Here is a 23,257-nt window from a genome sequence, read left to right as displayed (position 1 = left end):
TTAAATCGAATTGGTTGCTCATTCATGTTATTTAATAATGTAATGATGATACGAATGGATTCTATGAAAATACATTGTGACGTCATTATTAAGTAACTACGGCCTTATTTCGTTTTCATATTCTTATCATTTTCAATTCTCTTTTCAGCAATGAAAGTCAGTTTGGACAGGCCGGTGAAGGTAAATAACTTCCTAACCACTCTAAACATAACGCTTATTGCAAAAAGAAATCTTAAGAAGATGGAGGCTCGTGCTGGGGAGGCCATCAAGAAAATCTCAACTGCGTCGTCTAACAAGGCTGCCATTGATGCTTATGAGAAAGAAATGGAGTTAGTGTAAAAACTAACTTTTAATACAATGTTATTGACTATTCTGGTGCCAAATTTTAGTGTTTTTTCTCATCAACTGTCTTCTTATTTCATATTCCAGATGAACATGAAACATATTAATAACAATTGTATTATTAAAGGCACTGTGTTCATAGTTTGGTAAAATTACATTTTAAAAAAGATTTTTGGTTAGAACCCAAGGGCAGGCACATTATTAAAAATATTTGTGATTGTTATTATAAATATTAAAAGCTATTCCAAATATTACATTTTTTTAAAATAATTTCATTAATTTTAGTAATAAATCTTATGAAGGAGCATAGCTATATTAAAATTCTGAGCTATTCATATAAATGGTGAATTCTTTTCACAAGCGATAATTTGAGTTCAACGACTTGTCAATATGTAATGTGCTTGTTGTGCTGAAAATTGATTTTTCTCTTAACCAACGATCATATAAGGCGTCAGAATGAAACTTAAACGGGAATTATAAAACTCATGAAATAAGAATTGTGTGAATTTAATTTTGTATTTCAGTTCGATGTACAGTAATGCCTGATATTACTCAGATTGCTGCTGTACAGTTGAAGACGGGTTTTAAGTTCTCGACATATGTGAAGACAACAGTGCCAATTTCTTCCGAAGCTCAGAAAGTGATTGGCATCTCTGTTGATGATCATGGCATAATGCATGTAAATGGTCGAAGTGTTGATAGTGTATCAATTAAAACTTCTCTTCATGATTGTATGATGTGGCTTGCAAAGTTTCCGAGAGCCATGTTTTTGCTCATAATGGGCGCATGTTTGATTTTCCGGTTTTGGTTAGTGCATTGCTAAACATACACTGTTTTGAAACGTTTTGTAATTGTGTAAGCATTCTTGTTGACTCTTTGCCGGTTTTCAAAAATCGTATCCTGGACAGTCACACAAACAGGAAGAACGTGTTCTCCAGGCAACCTGCAACGCCCACAGTGCTCCTGATGATGTTGAAGCACTGGGATCTTTGCTTAAAACATGTAAAATTACTGACAATATGGCCCACATCTTTACTGTTACTGCAATCCATAATTCAGTTTGTTTAAGTCATGAAAAGCCTTAAAGGCAAAGAACATTAGATTGTTAGACGTGCTGTTGCATAGAGGAACTCTAAAGCGACCAACAGCTGAAAACATTGCGGGATATGGACTGGCCTTGTGTCATTTGAAAGCCATATTTTCTAGTTCCGGAGAGGATGACTTTAGGGATACTTTCATTGCTAAAAACAATGAGGGACTACCAAAAGTCACAAACGCAAAAATATTTTATCTGAAGTGGTCCCTAAAATCGGTCATTATTTCAGTGACGAAAAGTGACGGAACGAGATAATATAGCTTTCAAATGACACCCGGCCAGTCAAAATCACGCTATGGCTTTATACTGATAATAAATTATGTACATCTAGTTGTCATTAATCTGACTGTTTTTATTAAGATATAAGTTGTATATTATTGTGCTACATGTTTAAAGACATATATCGGCAGTTGAAATTTTTGCGACTTTTATCGTTAAAGTTTCGACATATATCGTCAGTAGGATTTGCGAAAGTTATCGTTCCTTGCGACATTTATCGTCAACGTTGCGACAAATCTCGTAGCCTGCGACATATAACGGCGATGCGACATTTAACGGCCCCATAATTACCCAAAGAGCTGAGCACAGAGGTTGGGACCAGAGGTCCCGGTGTGATCCTGGATCGATGATTCTATTCAAGAATATTCGCCTTCTATCGCTGATTCAAAGATGGCAAAGCTGTCAGTCTCCAGCAGAAATACCGAGGCATTCACATGTTGTTCTACCCAGACGGTTCCTGTCAGACTGACCTTATATAACCAAACTTGTCGAAACGGCCTTAAACCCAAAGCAAAAACTTACGGGCCCCTCGCTTTTCCGATTTCCGACCAATTTAAAAAAACAAGGATTTTGTCATTTTTTACTACAGTTTAACGTTTTCGGTCGAAATGAATAAATATGACCGCTTCGGTCGATCTTCACCGCAGCTGACAAATATGGAAAATACTGACCACAACTGACCATTTCGGACAATATTAACTAAAAACTGACCATTCTGGTGGAAGTCAGCCCAAATAAACCTCGTCGGTTAATGTAGATCTAACCTGAGAGTTTTAGTCATTTTTACTTCAACTTTTCATTTTAACATGACCTTCAAAGGTGTGCGACATTTATCGTTAATGTTGCGACATATATCGGCATTTGAAATTTTTGCGTCATTTATCGTTCAAGTTTCGACATATATCGTCAGTAGGATTTGCGGAAGTTATCCTTCCTTGCGACATTTATCGTCAACGTTGCGACAAATCTCGTAGCCTGCGACATATAACGGCGATGCGACATTTAACGGCGCTACATTCATCGATGCGTGTTCAGGATCGAACATTTAATGCCAAAAACAATGGAAAACGCCTTTGCTGTCCGCTTCATGGAAACCCAGTGATTGCAATCCGGTAGATTTTGCCTCAGAAGGTCGTGGGGTCCATTGCTAAAGTGGTAACCGATTAAATAAAACTAGTTTAATATCTTTTAATTTCGTTTTCAAAAGACGCCTTCAGTAAGTAGAATATTTAATGTTAGAACGACGCAAAATAAGGAGAAGTATCAGCTGTAGCCAGCGCAGATTTAATCGGTGCAAAAATGCATGCCGATTTTATGCAGAATCAAACTGTTCCCGGCTTTATCGAAACAAGATGCAGTTTTCTGATATTTTTTTTAAATATTTATTATAAAATTTAGAAAACCAATACCAATAAATCATGGCTGAATCATTTTGTTATGTATGTTCTATTTCATTCCGTCTTGTAGGAACAAAAAAAATAGTGTTGTTTTTTTGTTGAAAACCTTATAGATCTATCTTTTATTGCTATCGGAATGGTTTGGCGATGATCGACCAAGAAATCTAGCAATTTACGCCATTCGTTTTTTATTCATCTTTGTCATTTTATGTACATACAACTCGAGAAAAAATAGCTTTTTCCAGTGTTATTGGTAAGATGTAGTTGCAGAAAAAACAGGAAATAAGCTGTAGTAGTGGTGCAGCTCGATGTTTTTTCTCTACAGAAAGAGTCGCAGAGTCGCAGTTTTGTTATTTACAATTATACTAACATAATATCCACATGCGACGCGTCTCTTTGGCTTGCCCATGAGTACTCATGAGTACTTGCATGGTATTTAGTTGAACAACAAATACAGGACAGGGCTGCATCGCCAGTTGCTGTACATTTCATAAGTGCGTGTTCGCAAACTTTTATCAATTCATGGAAGAAATGGTTCTTGTTTATTTATCGTGGATTTTGACAAACGCAGCACAACTAGCCTGCTTAACCAACACGTTGGTATAGTTAAATGTGCGAGTATTTTTCGGCAAAGGTTATCTTTTTAAATCGCACGCAAACGTAACCTTTTCCGGTAAGTTGTTAAACTAGTATTACAGGAAATCTCAGGAACTTGTGTCGTGAAAAAACAGTTTACAAAATGTAATTCCGTCCTTAAGTACCAGGAAATTTATCTCACATAAACATACGAGCCTCGCTCTCGAAAAACTGCGTTGCATGCATATGCGTAGTGTCGTTCCAGATGAGACTTTGCAGCCGGAACATTCTAATCAGGGACATTTTCAGCTTTTTTTTCGGTTCAGGGAAGTCCCTTTGTGAAAATCCGGTTAAGGCGGAAAATGTCATCCTTGATAAGCCTATGCGGACTGCCAAGGATAATCTGTGACGACACATGACGCGCAAGAATTAAACTCAGTTTTCCCAGAGCGAGGAACAGTTCTCAACAAGGCCAAATAGAAGGCTGTGCTATGTTGGTGGATAGGGCATTGTAAACCACTATGTTAAGTTGCAAGCCATCTTAGTGCTATACATTATGGTAAAATAGGTGATCTGAATGCATTCCCATTCCAGTAACAGTCACCAGAGCCACGGCAAAAGTAGTTGGATGAAATGGGCGAATTTGGGATACGCAACACTTGTCACTATCCAAGTTTTGTACCAAGCGATGTGGTTTGTAATTAGGTGAAGTCAAATTTATTGGTAAAATTAGGCCGGGTAGATTGGGAAAGGTCACACGCAACACAAGTGAATATTTCAGAGATGAAGCCATCAGTGTAAAATAAGTTGCGCTCTTGGAAAACAGGGCTTATGCGTAGTACTTCTAGTGTATGCACAAGCTAAGCGAGGACGACACTTTCAACCTAAACTTGCTTTTTCAAAGGGATAACCTAAAACACAAAGTACGATACAAGCGGAGTGTTCCCCGATTAGCCTTGTGCAGACTGTCTAGGCTCATCTATTACAACCTTTCGAGCACATGTATTAAGCCCGGTTTTCTCAAAGCGCGGTTCAAATGGACTGCTCTACTAGACGAAAAGGAGATTAACTTCAGTGCATACTACCTGCATAAGGCATAACAAAGACCAGTCTGATGTCAATCTTAATAACAATTTACAGGCAATACCAGCGTCTATTCTGTTTTGCTGCTATATTTTCTTTTACATTCTAAAATATATTAACACTGTCTTAAAATGCAGGCTGAATGGCCATTGACCAGCCTGTAAATATCAATTTACTTCTGCAATGTAAACTGTTTAAACACACTTAACTAGAAGAATGGTCAAACTAAGCCAAATGGAAGACGTAATTATATATATTTTATTTTTTATATTATTTTGTAATCAAAACTATATGCACTAATATTCTTTACACACAAAATATTCACACACACAATATGGAGTAAGAGGCACCAACAACTGGATGCATATAAATAAGACAGTAGAGAAAAGATAAAAGCAAAACCACAACACATACACAATGCGTGTCTCATTCTCAATAAAAGACATTAAAAATAAAATGAACACACCATGTAGCACAAAGTCTGTTATGAGGCAATAAAAATATAAACTTACGTGATTTACAAACAAAACATTCATTCTTGTAAAATGGTTCAATTATTACAGTACCAATGACATTTGAACGTTTACTCGTTATAGTCTGTTTACACTGTATACATGTTCTGAGATCAATAAAATGTGATCGACCCTTTAGCATATTCTTCCTTGGATTTGTATGCATCAATGGTACACAGGTCTCCTAGTAAAACTGGGCTTAATGAATGTGCTTTACATGCCGTCCAAGGTTTGCTTATGTAGTCCGCACAGACTAATAGGGGACAACAAAAAATCTCTTCTATTCAAAATCCAGTCTAGGTTGTAAGTGTTGTCTCTGATGCGCCTGTGCAGACTGCACGGGCAAATCTTGGACGGCATGTAAAGTACATTCATTAAACCCATTTCACGCATGCATTAAGCCCATTTTCCCCAGAATGTGGCTCATTACAGTATATCACCTTTTTTATCCTGTGAATTACCGATTACTTGGTCTAGATACAAGAATATCTTCTTACAAAGAAGTTATTTTAAACAAAAATACATAAACACACAAACATTTATAGATACGCCGTATGTAAACAATGTTTAAGCATCATGTTTTGTTTAAATGGGAAACATATTTCAGCATAAATGCATATTATTACCAGTTCATAACCACAGACTTCAAACTGGAGGTAATAAACTCTTAAATCAATATAATAGTCTACAATTAAAAATAAAAGATGTCCAAACACTTGGAACCAATAATGAACAATATGGTGCTTATACAAGATAAATGACCATACTCATGTAAAAATATCATAGAATGTCATGGTAAAAAAATCAAACAACTGCACCAGGGAAATTAATCTAAATTTGGCAAGAATTTAAAATAGCCAGAATAAACAATTATGAACACATTCTGTACTTCAATGCCTTAAAATTGTCTGAAAATAAAATTAAAAACATATCATGAACACAAATATAGAACCACCTTTGTCTAAAACGTTTGTCCCTAAATCCGTAACATTAGTTATAAGTAAACAAATTTAGCTATATTAAAATGCACACAATAATATAAATTATTGTGTTCACTATTGTAATACCACTGGATTTCTGAGCATTAAAAGGAACCACAGAGCTACCATAGAAGTTTGTCAGCAACCCCTTCTAGGGTCATGCCTTCACACCGCACAGAATTTCATGTTTCTTTTCTTCATATATTTCTGTCATCTTGTGATATTCGTTGTTGGCATCCAGCACCTAAAAGGCAGAAACTTTAAATATTTGAACAGGGTTATAGTGAAAACTGGTCTAAATGCATGTGAGTAAAGTGTTGTACTAAATTAGTGCCTGCAGTCTGCACAGGCTTATCAGCAGTGCTCCAGCTAGGATTTGAAAAGGGCAGAGGGTTTTTTGTCTAAAGGACACTTTGGACGCGCAGTATTTTATCAAAAGGGCACTTTCGAGCGCGCAGGCGTTTCTGGAATGCTTCTTCTTGCATGTTAATTTATATGTTATTAATAATCGTTAGAATATATTATTTCCATTGTTATTAAACAATTCAAATATAATGTCTACTATGAGGAATACATTAATTACAATGTATTGTAATAAGAGATTTATCAAACATCATTATGTTAAAAAATAATAATAAATTCTTCTTTTTTTTAAGGGCGGGGGGGGGGGGGGGGGGGGCCTAGGAAGGGCAGGGCAGAGGTTCGGGAGGGCAGGGCGCCCTTCAATTTAGGCCTAGCTGGAGCACTGTAATCAGGGACTACTTTTTTTTTTTTTTTGGTTTAAAGGAAGTTTCTTCTTAGCAAAAATCCAGTATAGGCGGAAAATGTCGTCCCTGTTCCAGAGGAATTTAAAACTTAAGCTACAGGATGAACATATACATATACAGGCAAGCGCAATGCTTTATGCCTCCCATTTTGTGAGAGCTTAAAATGATAAACTGTCATATACAATTAATAATGTCTTGATTGCATTATGAACTAACGTAGCAACTTCAAACAACACAGTCAATACATGTATGATGAATACGATTTTAAGTAATATTGTACTTAATTAAACCATGTACTCTATGTACACAGATTTAATTAATACTGTACAACAGACAAAACTTTAAGACAATCCAAAGCAAAGTGTTTACCAGGACGGGTGCAGGTAACTTGCCACATTTCTGCTTCAGGAGCCATTCCTCATGCAAGTTGTGGAGGTCTTCTATCAGTTTCTGAAATGGCAGCATGAAAATCCTTAATAGAGGATAGTGATGTAAAATAACCTGTTTGATTCATCAATTGAAAAAATAATTACAGATGACAAATTTGCAAAACATTCACAAGTTTTTAAGAAAATTGGACTTAAAACTTACAAGAAACATGCTAACGCCAGGAACCCAAGTTTTAAATGTTTACGCTTTTTACAAAGAAAATGTTAGCGCAATACCTCCATTTAAAGGGACTTGTTCACAGAATTTCATTTTGTTGAAAAATGTCATTAAATGTACAAACAAAATTGTAATATATTTGGTATTGTTTAAAATATTTACATTAACATCTATATAAACACAAAAAGCACCTTCCCGGGTATTATAAACAAGACCATTGAATCTTTCAAAATGTTTCAGAAAATTGTCTTTGACAAAAAGCGATCAGTTCCCTTTAAACTCAAATTATTTGGCGGAGAGCCCTTTTTCTATTTTAAGTAGCAGTGACCTTGATCAAAATGGTCCTAATACAATCACAAGCTAGATGTTATGCTACAGTACTATCAAAACACATAATTTCAGAAAACCCCAATAAAATAAAATAGGAAACATATTTTGTACTAAGAAACAGTGACCTTGTTCAAACTGGTCCAAAATGTCATCTCAAGCTGGGTATACAAGTATGCTACCTACACACATGTCAGCACAATATTCCCATTCAAACCAAAGTTATTAGGCATATATTGATTTCTTTTAATTTCATTAGCAATGGCCGTGAGTTTAATCATACTGGCCCAAAATCAACTCCCATGCCAAGTCTTCTTGTATTAATCTACATACACACAAAATTTCAGTAAAAGACCTCCAGGCTCCATCAAAAAGTGTTTTCATCCTGGAAATTAACTTTTATTTTTTGAAAAAGCTACCTTTATGAAAAATCAAGTTAGGAGTAGCCCATTTTTCTATTTTAAGTTACAGTGACCTTGACCTTTACCCTATATTAACCAAATACAACCCCAGGCTATGTCTTCATGCAAGCTTGCTTAATCCCAAGTTTCATCAAGATTGGTTGGTGCAAACTAATGTCATTGACTGGAAATCACCTGTTTTCTGTTTTTCTATTTTAAATGACAGTGACGTTGACCTAACTAGCCCCAAATGCAATTCCAACCTAGCTGTTTACATTAGCTATTACTCACAAAATTAGCATTCAAACTGTGGAGTATAAAGCAGAAACTGTTTATATATTTTTGGCAAACAATAACCCCAAATACAATGTTAAAATAGATCCACATGCGAGCTTGCTACATCCAAAAATTTATGACTGGTCAATCAAAACTTACCACCAATGAGCTGTTTTTAACAGTGACCCAATGAACTCCAAACAAAATCCCAAGCTAGGTTTTCATTTCAACTACCACACATCAAATTTCCTCAGCTTATGCTGAACAAGAAATATGTCATGAAATAGCAACAATACCTTTTGGTGAATGCAATCAACACTTCCAACTGTGTATCAAATATTTAGACTTACATAGGGCACTCCAGCCTCTTCCTTTCTCGACCTCTTTCTGATTCGCTCAAAGCACACTTTGGGGTCTGCACGCAGGTAAACTATCATAAAACAAAGGATTTGTAAAATGGCAGAGCTGATTACACAGATACCTAACTGGATTATGCAATTAATTTGACATAATAAAATAAGGCTCATAGCTCCTCTCTTTAATTTTCTGTGTCAAGTACTAAAGCATGTACAGTAGACTCTCTGTAAACCAGACTGTCTGGGGACCGGCCTGATCGTCTGGTTTTCAGAGAGTTCCGGTTTACCAAGAGTATGCATTTTGCCGAAATAAACATTGTATGCATTGTGTACAAAATCATATAAGAATAAAACAAACCATATACATTTACACAGGGTTTTTTTTGGCCCGATTTTACAGCCGAAATTCGGCTATGTTCCCAATCCCAAAAAGTATACTTTTTTCCCAAAATGTGGCAAAAAATTCCCAATTTCAAAAAAAACTAAAAAAATTTTTTTTTTTTTTTTTGAGAAATCTTATGTGTATTTTATCTCAATTTTAATTCAATTACATATAACAAAGTATTATATGATTTTGTTCTTTTAATTTTTTAATTTGAATGATTATAAAGGGTTATATCAAATTTAGTATTTGCCTAATCAGTGGACTTATCGTGTGGAAAAAAAGGCTAATTAATTTATTTTCCCAATTTCATGAAAATGCCGATAAAATTCCCAATTCCAAAGCCATGGGCTATCTTCCCAAAAAGTGGAAAAAAAACCCTGTTACATGTACCATGTGATAATTGTACTCATGGAAGGTTTATGTTTAAAGCATTCTTCCAAAAATGTGTTTTTATTCGATTAATAGCAAAAAACATTCCATACCGACTTGTTTTGATTAATCCCAAAGTGAGTGTGGTGCTTTATACATGTACATACTTGACATTTGTCATATAGGCGAGTGAGTCGTGTTCGAGTTCACTAAAAATAGCTCTGAATTAATTTAACCTCAAAGACAATTTTGATGAATAACGACTCGAGAAGATTTATAGAATTGAGACTATTAATACTGAAGATGCGTTTGAAATTTAAAAAAGGCAATGAATGAATTTGCAGACACATGGAGGATATTTAACGGTCATATTTCTCACAGTTTTATCTGACTAACAACCATTTAAGCGTTAATAACATGACTATAAGATCTTTTAAACAACCCAAGAAGATCACAAGAAAGTGATCGTCCCAACAGCATGCATTAAGTTTGTAATTAAATTGCTTATCATAAGCTTAATAAAACGATCGAGTCAATCACTTTTTGGTGTTATCGCACATCTATTATAGATATTCACAGTTAGTTTAACATTATTTAATCAGACTTCCTTAGCGCGGTACCAACTTGACACCTTTATGGTATGTTTAATCAGATTATTGATGATTGCGCAAGCAAAATGTGTGACACTGCATACGCTGAGCTGACTAGGTATTGTAATTTTCACGCCTCGGGCATCTTGAGAATTTGGACCGTCCGGTGTACTCAATGTATTTTACGTTGAAAATGGCCAAATTCACGGAGATATCTGTTCGGTTTCCGGTTTTCAGAGAGTTCAGAGACATTTTTTAACAAAGAAATAGGAGAAAATACAGGACTGGCCCGACCGTTCGGAATCTGGAGTTCCGGTATTCAGAGAGTCCGGTATTGGCAGAGTCTACTGTAATACATCAATAGTGGAGCTGTGTTATGGGACACAGGGCTTAATGCATGTGCGTAGTTGTGTCCCAGATAAGCCTATGCAGACTGACAGGCTAATCTGGGTGGACAGCACAAGCTTATCTGGGACACCTGAATTAAGCCCCATTTTCCAGATCATGGCTCAAATATTGAAGCGCACTGCGTATGACTAAAACTTGTACCTTAAATACCTACAAGACTTTTAAATCAGTGAAAATACGGTCACAGTATCTACAGGGCAATCCAAAGGACAGCTTCATCACAATTTTCAGGTGAGCTAAAAATGTAAAGACTGGTAGATGGCGTAACTGTCAACCGTGCTCACTCTCAGCCAACAGCAAACTTTCACATTTTTGCTTTACTGAATCGCATAATTCAAAGCAGTTTGGTTTAGTTGGGCAAAAGCATGGAAAGGAGTGCCTTAAGGTAAAAACAAATGTTTAATTTCTTGTGAGTTACCAATGAAAGTATAACGTTATCAGTGTAGAACAGTTTTGGTTCCTACCAATAAGATCCATTCCAGTCTCTGGCATCTCTGTGAGGTAGTCAAACCACTCGTTGAGTATGGCGTACTCCAGACCATTTATGGTTTTACTGAAAAATAACATGACCATGTACATTGCGTAAAGTGTTGTCCCAGATTAGCATGTGCAGTCTCCGCTCTTATTGAATTTTTTGTTGTAAGGAAATCTCTTGTTCACTAAAATCCACTATTATAGTCTATATGCCGGAAGTGTTGCCCCTGTCTGAAAAGTCTGCACAGGCTAATCTTGGATTACACTTAATGCACGATTATTAAGCCATATTTTCCCAGAGCCCAGCTTATTGTTCCCAAATAAATTCTTTGACAATGCACCTAATAAGATGCGTCCTGTCAACTGACAGCTTAAGTGAGTGGTCTCAGATTGAGACTCAATCAATTCAACCGATGCGATAACATCTTAAAGCACGACAGAACATGCATGTTAATCACTTAAATGAGTGAAACTTTCAAGCCCTGAAATTCTTATATAACAAAGCCAGAAATTGGCTTATCACGAACAAAAACATATGAGGGCTGTTAAGAATGCAGCGAATTTTTCCAAAATTCCCATTGTTCAACAAAAAAGATCTCACTTTGAAGAAAAGTTGCGTCTGTTTAGTTCTGAAATTGCATTTAAGATAAACAAACAAAGAAAATCAATAACTTGCTTGTAACAGCGATTTTTCTTCCCCAATTGGGAAAAGTACCTGTACCATACCAATTGGGAATTAGCGCAAAAACCCTGCAATTGGAAAATTTTGCGTTGTGAAATCTCCCAATTGGGAATTATGGGTCTTTTTAATTGCTTGGTTTTAATAGCACATATCAACTCAAATATTGATATACATTCATTTTGTCTTGAAATGTTCATTGTCAGTGCTCATTTTAATTGTTCACTTGCAGATAATGCAGTTTTGGAACAAAATTTAAGAAATTTTCCTTCCGTTTACGAGATTTTTTTAACGGCAATTGGGAATTTTGTAGATTTTCTTAAAAAGGGAAAGTACCTTTTACGGGTACTTTATAAAGAAGGAAAAAAATTCTGTGTAACCACAAGTACCTTGCGTTACTAAAACAGCACATTCTATCAATGAATCATTCCATTATAACTTTAATTATCCATAGATTTTGCCACCAAAGTTTTTAATTTTTAACCTTATTGCAGAATGAGAAACAATAGTTTATAATAAGTACAGGTACTAAACAAAAATTAAACTAAGTCATCAGCCTGATTGATGGCTGCTGTTGAAAACACTCAGCTGTTTTGTCACCTGACCTACTGAGTAGCCTTAGTGTAAAAATTTAACAGTCTTTACATTTACAGTTTGTAACATGATGATAATTTCATTTTTAGGTGTACGTCTTTCGTTATATTTTGTTCTTAATATGCCAACTTTGGTAGAAAAATTTGGGCATGTCCCAGGAAGAATATTTTGCACGGAGTGTCCAATAAGTATCAAGCAATTAAAAAGACCAAAAGTCCCAATTTCAAGATATCACAACATGAATTTTCCCAATAACCAGTTATTTGCTTTATTTGACCAGTAAAGTTGTTTTTCCCTGTAGAGTATTGAGGGAAAAAATACTGAATGTAAAAGCCTGAAATCATAACCAGGTCTAAACAAGAGATGAGTTTGTCAGAAACACAATGTCCCCTTCTGCGCCGCTTTGAAATAAATGTCAATATATCATTTGGCAGGTTATAAAATTTCAGTATATCATTTGGCAGGTTTAGAGCTTTTAAAGCTTATTACTTCCCTTGGATTGTATTTTTTTTTTACTTTTGACCTTGAAGGATGACCTTGACCTTTCACCACTCAAAATGTGCAGCTTTATGAGATACACATGCATGCCAAATATCAAGTTGCTATCTTCAATATTGCAAAAGTTATGGCCAATGTTAAAGTTTTCGGATGGACAGACTGACTGACAGTTCAGCTGCTATATGCCACCCTACCGGGGGCATAAAAATGCCAGGCCATAAAGAATTGCATAATGGTCATGTTGTTAAGCCAAACTCTTTATTGTTCTTTGTTCAATACCTATTAAATTTTTAAATAAAACAACTTTGCACTATTTTTATTTATAGTAAAGAAAACATAACAATTTTAAGAACAGGATAAGTTTATACAATATTTATATGTGAAAACTTACTTTCTGAAATCATTTTCAACAAAGCAGTGCCTTGTGCTGTATAAAGACCGCTCCAACATTTTTACTTGTTTATTCTGAAAATATGCAATATTTATACAATATACTATAGGTAAAATGTGCAATTAATGTTTTAAGTCTCGAATAAAAAATCTCTCTGTCTGTTAATGTTTGAGTTGGTGAAATATGTCATTCATTGAATCTCTAAAAATAATAATAATATGTATCTGCTTACTAAGTTCAAAATAATTGTCATATCCCAAAGAAGCACTAAGTTTTCCAAATGGGTAGTGAGTTATACGTTTCCAAGTTGGTAGTGAGTACATACGTTTCCAAGTTGGTAGTGAGTACATACGTTTCCAAGTTGGTAGTGAGTACATAAGTTTCCAAGTTGGTAGTGAGTACATACGTTTCCAAGTTGGTAGTGAGTACATACATTTCCAAGTTGGTAGTGAGTACATACGTTTCCAAGTTGGTAGTGAGTACATACGTTTCCAAGTTGGTAGTGAGTACATACGTTTCCAAGTTGGTAGTGAGTACATAAGTTTCCAAGTTGGTAGTGAGTACATACGTTTCCAAGAGGGTATGAGTACTTACGTGTGGTTTAGTGTGCATCTGTACTCTTGTCAACTGGGCGTAGATATTGAACGAGAAACTCCAGCGAGACGGGTCGTCATAAAGCAGTTGCTACAATAACATAGAAGAGTTGAATCAACAAATGAAAAGAAGTTCATATTGATGACAGAACCTACATCAAAGATTATAATAACAATTATGCTAACTTGAGACCTGAAGGAGCTGAACTGTTTTGGTCTGCTTCTATGATGTTTCAAGAACCATTTTAGACTTTGGTTAAGATATTCTGGGCAAATATCATAATGATTGGGTAAAAATGTGGCCTAAAGATTAATTACACGCATTTTAGTTTATATGATCCAGTTTTTGATACCATTCACCCAGTTTCAAACACTACTGAGATATCATTCATTTAGACAAATGTTCTGTTCAGATTGCGTGACACTTGGGAAAAAAATGTGGCCTTTTAGAGTGTTTGCAAGGTGAATGTTGACAACAGACGAGTTACGACAGAACCAGTTTGTGCTCAGGTGTGTAAGCTAAAAAAGATTATAAATGAATCTCTAAATATTCGATGTATATTGACATAGAATGTTTTAATTCAGTATCATATAGACGAGTATGTGTTCAAAACTTTTATTTAAAAGCTTTTAACTTATAAAATCATGGAAAAGCTAACTAACAAGAAGTAATTAAGAGAAGTAATATACAATGTCTTACCAGAGCATTGTGTCCCTGAACATTGGTCCACTGACTCACAGGCTCCTTTATTGCCTAAAATAAAAACTGCTGATGAGATCATAGAACCCTTTATTGCTTAAAAATACAACTGCTGATTAGATCATGTAACACTTGTAACAAGTTGTTGCCTAAAATACAACTGCTGATTAGATTATTAACTTAAAATCCTTTCAAAGTAACATATTCAAGTATTTATTCTTTTTATAAATTTTATCGGGAACCAATATTTGACCAAAATATCTTTGGTGGCTTAAACGGACAGAATTTGTTGTACCTACTGGTACATATCAGATTTTGATATAAAAATGTAATATTTTCAATATGAATACTGAAACAGTAAATAAATTTCAATTTGTGCACTTGGTAATAAGCAGATTTACTCAGAACAATACCAGTTTTATTTCTTATCGTACATGACGTCTGTTTATACAGAAAATATATTTGGTTTGTATTAAAAGAACAGTCATAGTTATTAGATTTTTACTTACTTCAACAACTTTAGAGGACTTGAAATATTCCAACAAAGTTGTTTTTCCGCATCCAATATTTCCCTCAATTGATACCTAAAATTACAAATAATTATCCATTAGCAGCAATTTTTTCCATCTTTTCACCAGAAAACAGCACTTTCCCAATCAGGAAAAACTAAAAATTTCCCAAACTATCAGAAAAAATCCTAAAGATTTTTTTAAATAAATTAAATGAAAAATTAAGTTCATTTACCTATGCAGCTCTTTGGCTTGAACTAAGTTTAAATAATATTGACAACTTGACAACACTTAGTTATCAATTTTGAAGAATTTGTTAGCAACAAATCCAATACAATAATTTCCCAATCTGAAGACTTCACTACACATTTTGTCCCAATTTCGATTTTTAATTGGGGTGGTACCTAAGTCCATATAAACGTACTCCCAAAGCCTTTGATGATTTTTGCTATGGCAGCTCTCAGCAACCATTTGGGTTATAAAGCTGATAGTTAAATTATTGCAACTTAATGTACCGGTACTTTGCCCAATTATCGAATTTGTGCAAGATAATCACTGATAACAATAATGAAGCGTTATCAAAACTACAAAAAAGTGCTATAAAAACAATCAAGATACATACTGTGTATTTTCGTCCAGGCTTGAGTGGAAGTTGAATGTTGTCCTCATTTAAGACTGCAAACAAAGATTTTTTAAAAGAAAGCAAATGAGATGCAGACCCAACATCAGTGAAACAATGTCAATGAACGACAGTAAAAACGTTGTGAATTGAAATAATATGCATGTAAAATATTTTAACAAGCACGTGTACACTTCTTGAAAAAGTGAATGTATGCTGATACTTAAGATTAACCGTCTGTGTAGCCTTTTGCTGGGATTAAATTGAGGATATTTTCATGATGCACTAGCCTAAAATATTTTTGAGATCAGCATTTTACGAGCAAAGGATTGCGTTAAAACTTTCACTAACCTTTAGAGGAGAGCTGCCTTAGTTGATTTGTACCCAACATCGTTGAATATTCTATAGAGAAAGCCCTTCTGCAGAAAATTTTTTTCCGTCTCTTTGAGGCGTCTCTAATGGCGCTTTCTGTATTCCCACCAAAAGATATCAAAAAGTCCGCCAAACAGTATTCAGCGAGGCGCGCATATTGATTGGCTGAGCGAAACAGAAGCGCCATCTTCAGTAAACGATGAACAAAAATAAACGTGACCTATTCCCACACTTTCATAGTGTTTTCTTAACTTATGCTTTTCCTTTAATGTAATTTTTAAATTGATATTTTCCTTTGCATAGTGTGTACGCAAAATGTGAAAATTGTTAGGCAGCCACGTTCGTTTTCAATCTTTCAATCACAAATTGCGTAATAATTTGATGAAAGTCAAATAATTGACACTCGTCTACACTTTCACTTAGTTCATGATACTTTTGCATATGTATTTCCATGCATTGTGAAAATCCATCCAAATACACAGCCATAAGATGCGTTTTATGCACTGTCAGCAATTGTTTTCAATATAAATTTAGAAGTGAACGCACATCTCACGAGATATGTAACCTTGCTCACTCGGCCGCTGCACGTGCTGGGATGGAAAGAGTTGCATCCCTTCTATTGACCAAATGCTAAATTTTGTAGGATTTCAATGGGTGGTAAATCGTTGAAAGAATACGAACTGACCACCAGTTGCAAGAAAGAAATTTGTTGGCACATTTTTACAATTCTTTTTTTAAAAGCGTTTAGTGTAGTTAACTTTATTTAAAGTTCGAACTTTCACAATCAGTCGACATGTCTAATGACACATTAGACGAGTCCCGCCCACATTTTGCTCTACGATTTTGATTGGCTGCTACAGTCCGAGCTTAGGTGAGTTACCTCAGATTACCTAGTCGGGTAATGCATCATGAATGACACACTTTACGAAACGTTGTTATTATAGTATTATAGTGTCAACGTGATCACCAACGTTTTTAAGTCGTTCATGAATACACATATTAATTGATACACAGAACAAATCGTATTAACTTGCGAGGAATCGATCTATTTAATTTTTTACTGGATTTATTTGGACTTATTTTTTTTAAGAAAGTGTTTAATATGAAGTTAAAAAAGTATGGGTTCATGTCTTAGCTTAGACCAAGAGGAATTAAAGGCACGTGCTCGCAGTGATGAGATAGATAGACAGATACACAAGTGGGCGAGACAAGACGAAAATGTGGTGAAAATACTGCTTTTAGGTAATATTCATTTATTGTATTAAGATAATATATATGGAGTTATTATAAGTTATTTGGCATATTATGATATAAAATATATCACCCAGGACACAATCATCCATCATTATCCCCACGCTTTTTGAAAAAAAGGTGGGGATATTGTGGTGATCTCCGCCGTCCGTCCGTCCGTCCGTCTGTCCGTCCGTCTGTCCGTCCGTCTGTCCGTCCGTCCTGGCCACTATCTCCTCCTACACTAAAAGCACTAGAACCTTGAAATTTACACACATGGTAGCTATGAGCATATGTGCGACCCTGCACTATTTGGAATTTTGATCTGACCCCTGGGTCAAAAGTTATAGGGGTTGGGGTGGGGCCGCGTCAGAAATTATTACTCATTTTTTTAGGTTATTTTACATTTACTTCTTTATTTCTACACCGATTCACTTCAAATTGATACTGGACCTCACCTATGACAATATGGTCAATCTCAACCATGCATGGCCCCATTCCCAACCCTGGGGCGCCCCGCCCACATAGGCCACACCCACCAAAAATTTCCATTTACTATAATTTTTTCATTTCTACACGGATTCACTTCAAATTGATACTGAACTTTTGTTATGACATTAGGGTCAATCTCAACTATGCATGGCCCCAATCCCAACCCTGGGGCGCCCGCCCACATAGGCCACACCCACCAAAAAATTCCATTTACTATAATTTTTTCATTTCTACACGGATTCACTTCAAATTGATACTGAACTTCTCTTATGACATTAGGGTCAATCTCAACTATGCATGGCCCCATAACCAACCCTGGGGCCCCGCCCACATAGACCACACCCACCCAAAATTGCCTTTACTATAATTTCTTCATTTCTACACCGATTCACTTCAAATTGATATTGAACTTCTCTTATGACAATACAGTCAATCTCAACTATGCATGGCCCCATTACCAACCCTGGGGCGCCCCGCCCACATAGACCACACCCACCCAAAATTGCCTTTTACTATAATTTCTTCATTTCTACACCAATTCACTTCAAATTGATACTGAACCTCTCTTATGACAATACGGTCAATCTCAACTATGCATGGCCCCATTACCAACCCTGGGGCGCCCTGCCCACATATGTCACACCCACCCAAAATTGCCTTTTACTATAACTTCTTCATTTCTACACCAATTCACTTCTAATTGATGATGAACTTCTCTTATGACAATACGGTCAATCTCAGCTATGCATGGCCCCATTACCAACCCTGGGGCACACCTAGGTCAAACATTCGGCGTGGGGATACGCGTCGGCCTCTGCCGCGCCATTTCTAGTTTATAATTGATATCATTTAATGAACTTATTCTTCAACTCTAGTACTTAGTTTCATATGAACTATGAACTATATAGTAGTAGTTACCTGTCAATAATACCCGCAAGGGGAGTTAGACAGTATAGATAGATAGATAGATAGATAGATAGATAGATAGATAGATAGATAGATAGATAGATAGATAGATAGATAGATAGATAGATAGATAGATAGATAGATAGATAGATAGATAGATAGATAGATAGATAGATAGATAGATAGATAGATAGATAGATAGATAGATAGATAGATAGATAGATAGATAGATAGATAGATAGATAGATAGATAGATAGATAGATAGATAGATAGATAGATAGATAGATAGATAGATAGATAGATAGATAGATAGATAGATAGATAGATAGATAGATAGATAGATAGATAGATAGATAGATAGATAGATAGATAGATAGATAGATAGATAGATAGATAGATAGATAGATAGATAGATAGATAGATAGATAGATAGATAGATAGATAGATAGATAGATAGATAGATAGATAGATAGATAGATAGATAGATAGATAGATAGATAGATAGATAGATAGATAGATAGATAGATAGATAGATAGATAGATAGATAGATAGATAGATAGATAGATAGATAGATAGATAGATAGATAGATAGATAGATAGATAGATCGATAGATAGATAGATAGATAGGTTTGTAGGTAGGTATGTAGGTAGGTAGGTAGGTAGGTAGGTAGGTGGGTAGGGTAGGGTAGGGTAGGGTAGGGTAGGGTAGGGTAGGGTAGGGTAGGGTAGGGTAAGGGTAAGGGTAAGGGTAAGGGTTGGGGTAGGGGTAGGGGTAGGGTAGATAGATAGATAGATAGTAACTAGTACTACTACTACTACTACTACCATAGCAACTACTTTTACTACTACTACTACTACTACTACTAGTACTACTACTACTTCTACTACTACTACTATTACTACTACTACTACTACTACAACAACTACTACTACTACTACTACTACTACTACTACTACTACTACTACTACTACTACTACTACTACTACTGCAACAACAAGTACTACTGCTGCTGCTGCTACTACTACTAACTACTGCTACCGCTACTACTACTACAACTACTACTACTACTACTACTACTACTACTACTACTACTACTACTACTACTACTACTACTACTACTACTACTACTACTACTACAACAACAACTACTACTACTACTACTTTCTGGGAAGGGTCGTCATTTAATTACATGTACAACAATCCTATTTCAAATCTACTTTTGTAACAAATACTACTACCACCAATCATAGTACCGGTATTGGCTTTAAATTGTAAAAATGCAATATTTCCAAAAATCATTGAATATGTCTTAACACAAGCTAATTTCATGATTATTTTTGTTTGAATTGATGGCTAGACTATTATGTATATTTTGATAATAACTATTACCAGAGCACAAGATATTAACCATTGGTTTATTAAACCCATATGTATTTTATTTTATACCCAAACAGTTAATATCCATTATTGGAAAGTAATATTATTTAATAATCATTGATCAGAATGATAGCAATACATCTTAAGTGTGATCATTATCTAACATGTGTCACCTGCATAAATGATCTCTAGATAATAATCAGCTCAATCCAGGTGTGTATTGCACAGGACAATTCTTTGCCCATGGCTTTTTTGTATTTTGGGATAAAATGTAAGGAATGTGATATTACTTGTACATGTGGGGGGTTGGTTTTCTTGTCCTGAGTGTTTTAAAGGGGCCGTCCAACAGATTTTGGCATGTATTAAAACATGTCATTAACTGCTTTAAATGCTTTATATTGATAAATTTAAACATTTGAACTAAAAATCTCCAGTAAAAAAATAAGAATACAATTTTTAAAAAGAAGAAAAAACGTTAACCTCCACAGGGCTCGAACCACTGACCCCTAGAGTCATGGAGTTTTGGAGTAAAATGTCTCCCGACTTTACCACTCGACCATCCACGCTCACGTCAAACACAGAGGTATTTTTTAGCTATATAAGCAATCCTCGTAGTTTCCCAAAATATCGATTCACGTCCAACGACGCTTTAATCTGGTGGACAGTCCCTTTAATGTAAATATTTTTTGTTCATTCTATTTAATAAAAAAGTTTTAAAGTGTTGATGTAGAAACATTGTAACATTAAACTGTGTACTAAGTTTCTTTCTAATGCGTAATGTTATAATTTATTTATAAAATATTAACACAATTATCGAACACCAACACTATCACAAGTGGAAGTTTTTTTTCTGTAAAACAATCAACACCCCTGTAGGTTATTGACATGCAAATGACTTGTTTGGAACATTTGTCTGAATTCGGATGTAAAGACAATTAGTTAACTGGAATTTATAATAACAGCAATTTTCAAGCATGTCATAGTTTAGCTATTAAAGTAACATACCCGTGGTGTCATTTGCGCCTGTTTTCTTGCGCCTGTTTTCTTTTCAATTTTCGGGTCATCAGTATTTTTAAATACATCTGATGCAATTTGTTTCCACAAAAAAAAACAACATGACCCAAGAAGATAAATATTTTATTTATACATAGTCAAGTATCATAGATAAAGAAACTGTTTAGACAAGGTATTCAAAAAGATTATAAAAATATAATTATTGGTATTGCCTATATTTAAAATATGATAATTTGTTTTGAAAATTTGGCATTTGAAGAATGCTTGAAATGTTAATTGCTGGTTATATTTTAAAACATTATAAACACATACTTAACCTTGAGTACGAATTGAAGTATGATAATATTCTTAAAGTACAGTGAAATATTTGCTTTCAAAAGGTATAATAGTTTATCAGATGGTTTTGATAGCATATTCATTTTGAAAAACAATTGTAATATCTTATCAATTACATATTTGATTGTGCAGTTTATATATACGCCTTATACTGGGAAATACGGCTTTATGCATGTGCAAAAATGTTGTCCCAGATTAACCTGTGGGTACTGCACTGGCAAATCAGGGAGGACACTTTCTGCCAAAACTAGATTTGAGCTAAAAAGCTGGTTTCCCAGTGCAAGGTTTATAAATGTATCCTTATCTTTGAGTGGGATATTGGCAGAGGTGTACCATAAATGATTCAAATAGTTGAATTTTTATGGCTTAAAAGAGTTTTCCCATTTCATGCAATTTTTGCTCAATTTTAGTGTGGTTGAGGTTTAGGATCAGTGTTTTTTTTACCATTGTGGGAATTGGACAGGGGCCCTTTGAATTGTGAAAAACTGCCTCGAGTTGACTAAAATTGGGAAATATTTTTTTGTTAACAAATACTTAAATATTGAGAATAAAAGTGTTTTCAATATTTATAAAGGTAAACTAAAACAGCTGAATTGAGATGAGCTAAAAGTTGAGTATTATATTTAAAAAATTTAAAAAATTGGATTATTATTTTGTTGTTGGGACACCTTCAATTAAGAATTTAGAATTAAGAATTAAGAATTTAAGGCAGTTATTTGGGGAAAAAATGCATACATTTTGAGATTTAACCAATAAAAGCCCACTGAGGATAGCCAGTGTCCAGTCAATACCAGAGGCAATTAATGTGTTAGATCTGTCAATGGTGAAACTTGAGGACAGGTCAACGGCACAGTCCTCATGAATATAAATATCGACAGCTGTCAGTTATTACATTTATTAGTAAGCAATGATATATATAAACTGCTCATTTCTGCATGCTATATATTGAAAATACATAAATGGCTTCACTTTGTTATACAACTTTTATTATTGCACTATTGATGCACTAGGGAAGAAAACTGAGACAATTTCCATTTTTATTCATTTTTTAATGATTTACAAATCCTTACTGGTTTACAAAAATCTATTTCTGATCAGGCAATTATAGGTTTTGTCTGATTATTCAATAGCTGTCTGGTAAATAATTGCTTCGGGCTTTGTTGGGTGTCAATTCATTTTTTATCTAAAATGTGCTGCATGTATTATAATCAATTGTAAGAAAAGAAGTTGTTGTTTTCTTAACAGATTTTGTGTAACAAATGGTCATTGTTTCCTTTTTATGCTACATTAATAATTAATTAGTAGAAGTCCAAATAGTAAAATTAACATGACAGGATTATAATTCATGCAAACTAAGCTGCTAAGTAAATAAGCACTCAATTGTCGTTGAACGTCTTTGTAAATAGAATTATTAAAATGGTGGTGATATTTGGACTCAATCTGCTAAATACCTCATTTATAAAAGTGGCGACAGATTATTGATAACAAGTGCATATTTATTAGACAAGTTTTCACTTGTTTGTTTGATTTTAAACTTTCATCAAGTGAACTGTAGATGATTTGTTTGTTAAATTGATTTTAAATTGATTTTTTGATTATTATTAGTAGTTTATGTTTTCTTATTAAAAAGCAAGACATCCATTGGCAATTACATCTTGAGGACTTTATTAATGACTTTAAGCGTTCACCAAAACAATTTATATCATAAAAATGTCAAGA

General features: G+C 34.7%; 2 protein-coding genes across 2 annotated transcripts in view; one reads left to right on the top strand and one right to left on the bottom strand.

Annotated features, from left to right (window-relative positions):
- Positions 1 to 5,017: 5,017 nt before the first annotated feature.
- Positions 5,018 to 16,388, bottom strand: LOC127868910 (thymidine kinase 2, mitochondrial-like). The gene is made up of 10 exons (XM_052411062.1): positions 16,159 to 16,388; positions 15,811 to 15,863; positions 15,189 to 15,263; positions 14,680 to 14,733; positions 13,981 to 14,070; positions 13,387 to 13,460; positions 11,215 to 11,303; positions 8,993 to 9,072; positions 7,402 to 7,482; positions 5,018 to 6,509 (listed from the first exon to the last, which is right to left on the bottom strand). The coding sequence occupies exons 1-10, from the start codon at positions 16,364 to 16,366 to the stop codon at positions 6,423 to 6,425; spliced, it is 891 nt and encodes a 296-aa protein (XP_052267022.1). The 5' UTR covers positions 16,367 to 16,388; the 3' UTR covers positions 5,018 to 6,422.
- A 666-nt stretch (positions 16,389 to 17,054) lies between these two features.
- The window catches only part of LOC127868909 (guanine nucleotide-binding protein G(o) subunit alpha-like), a 34,932-nt gene continuing 28,729 nt past the window's right edge, over positions 17,055 to 23,257 (top strand). Inside the window, exon 1 of the mRNA XM_052411061.1 lies at positions 17,055 to 17,421. Coding sequence (XP_052267021.1) covers positions 17,298 to 17,421 — 124 coding nt within the window. The 5' untranslated portion in view covers positions 17,055 to 17,297. The remainder of the gene's footprint in view (positions 17,422 to 23,257) is intronic.

This window comes from Dreissena polymorpha, chromosome 2, assembly GCF_020536995.1.
Source record: "Dreissena polymorpha isolate Duluth1 chromosome 2, UMN_Dpol_1.0, whole genome shotgun sequence".
Lineage (NCBI taxonomy): Eukaryota > Metazoa > Mollusca > Bivalvia > Myida > Dreissenidae > Dreissena > Dreissena polymorpha.
This window is presented reverse-complemented; position numbering and strand designations above follow the sequence as displayed.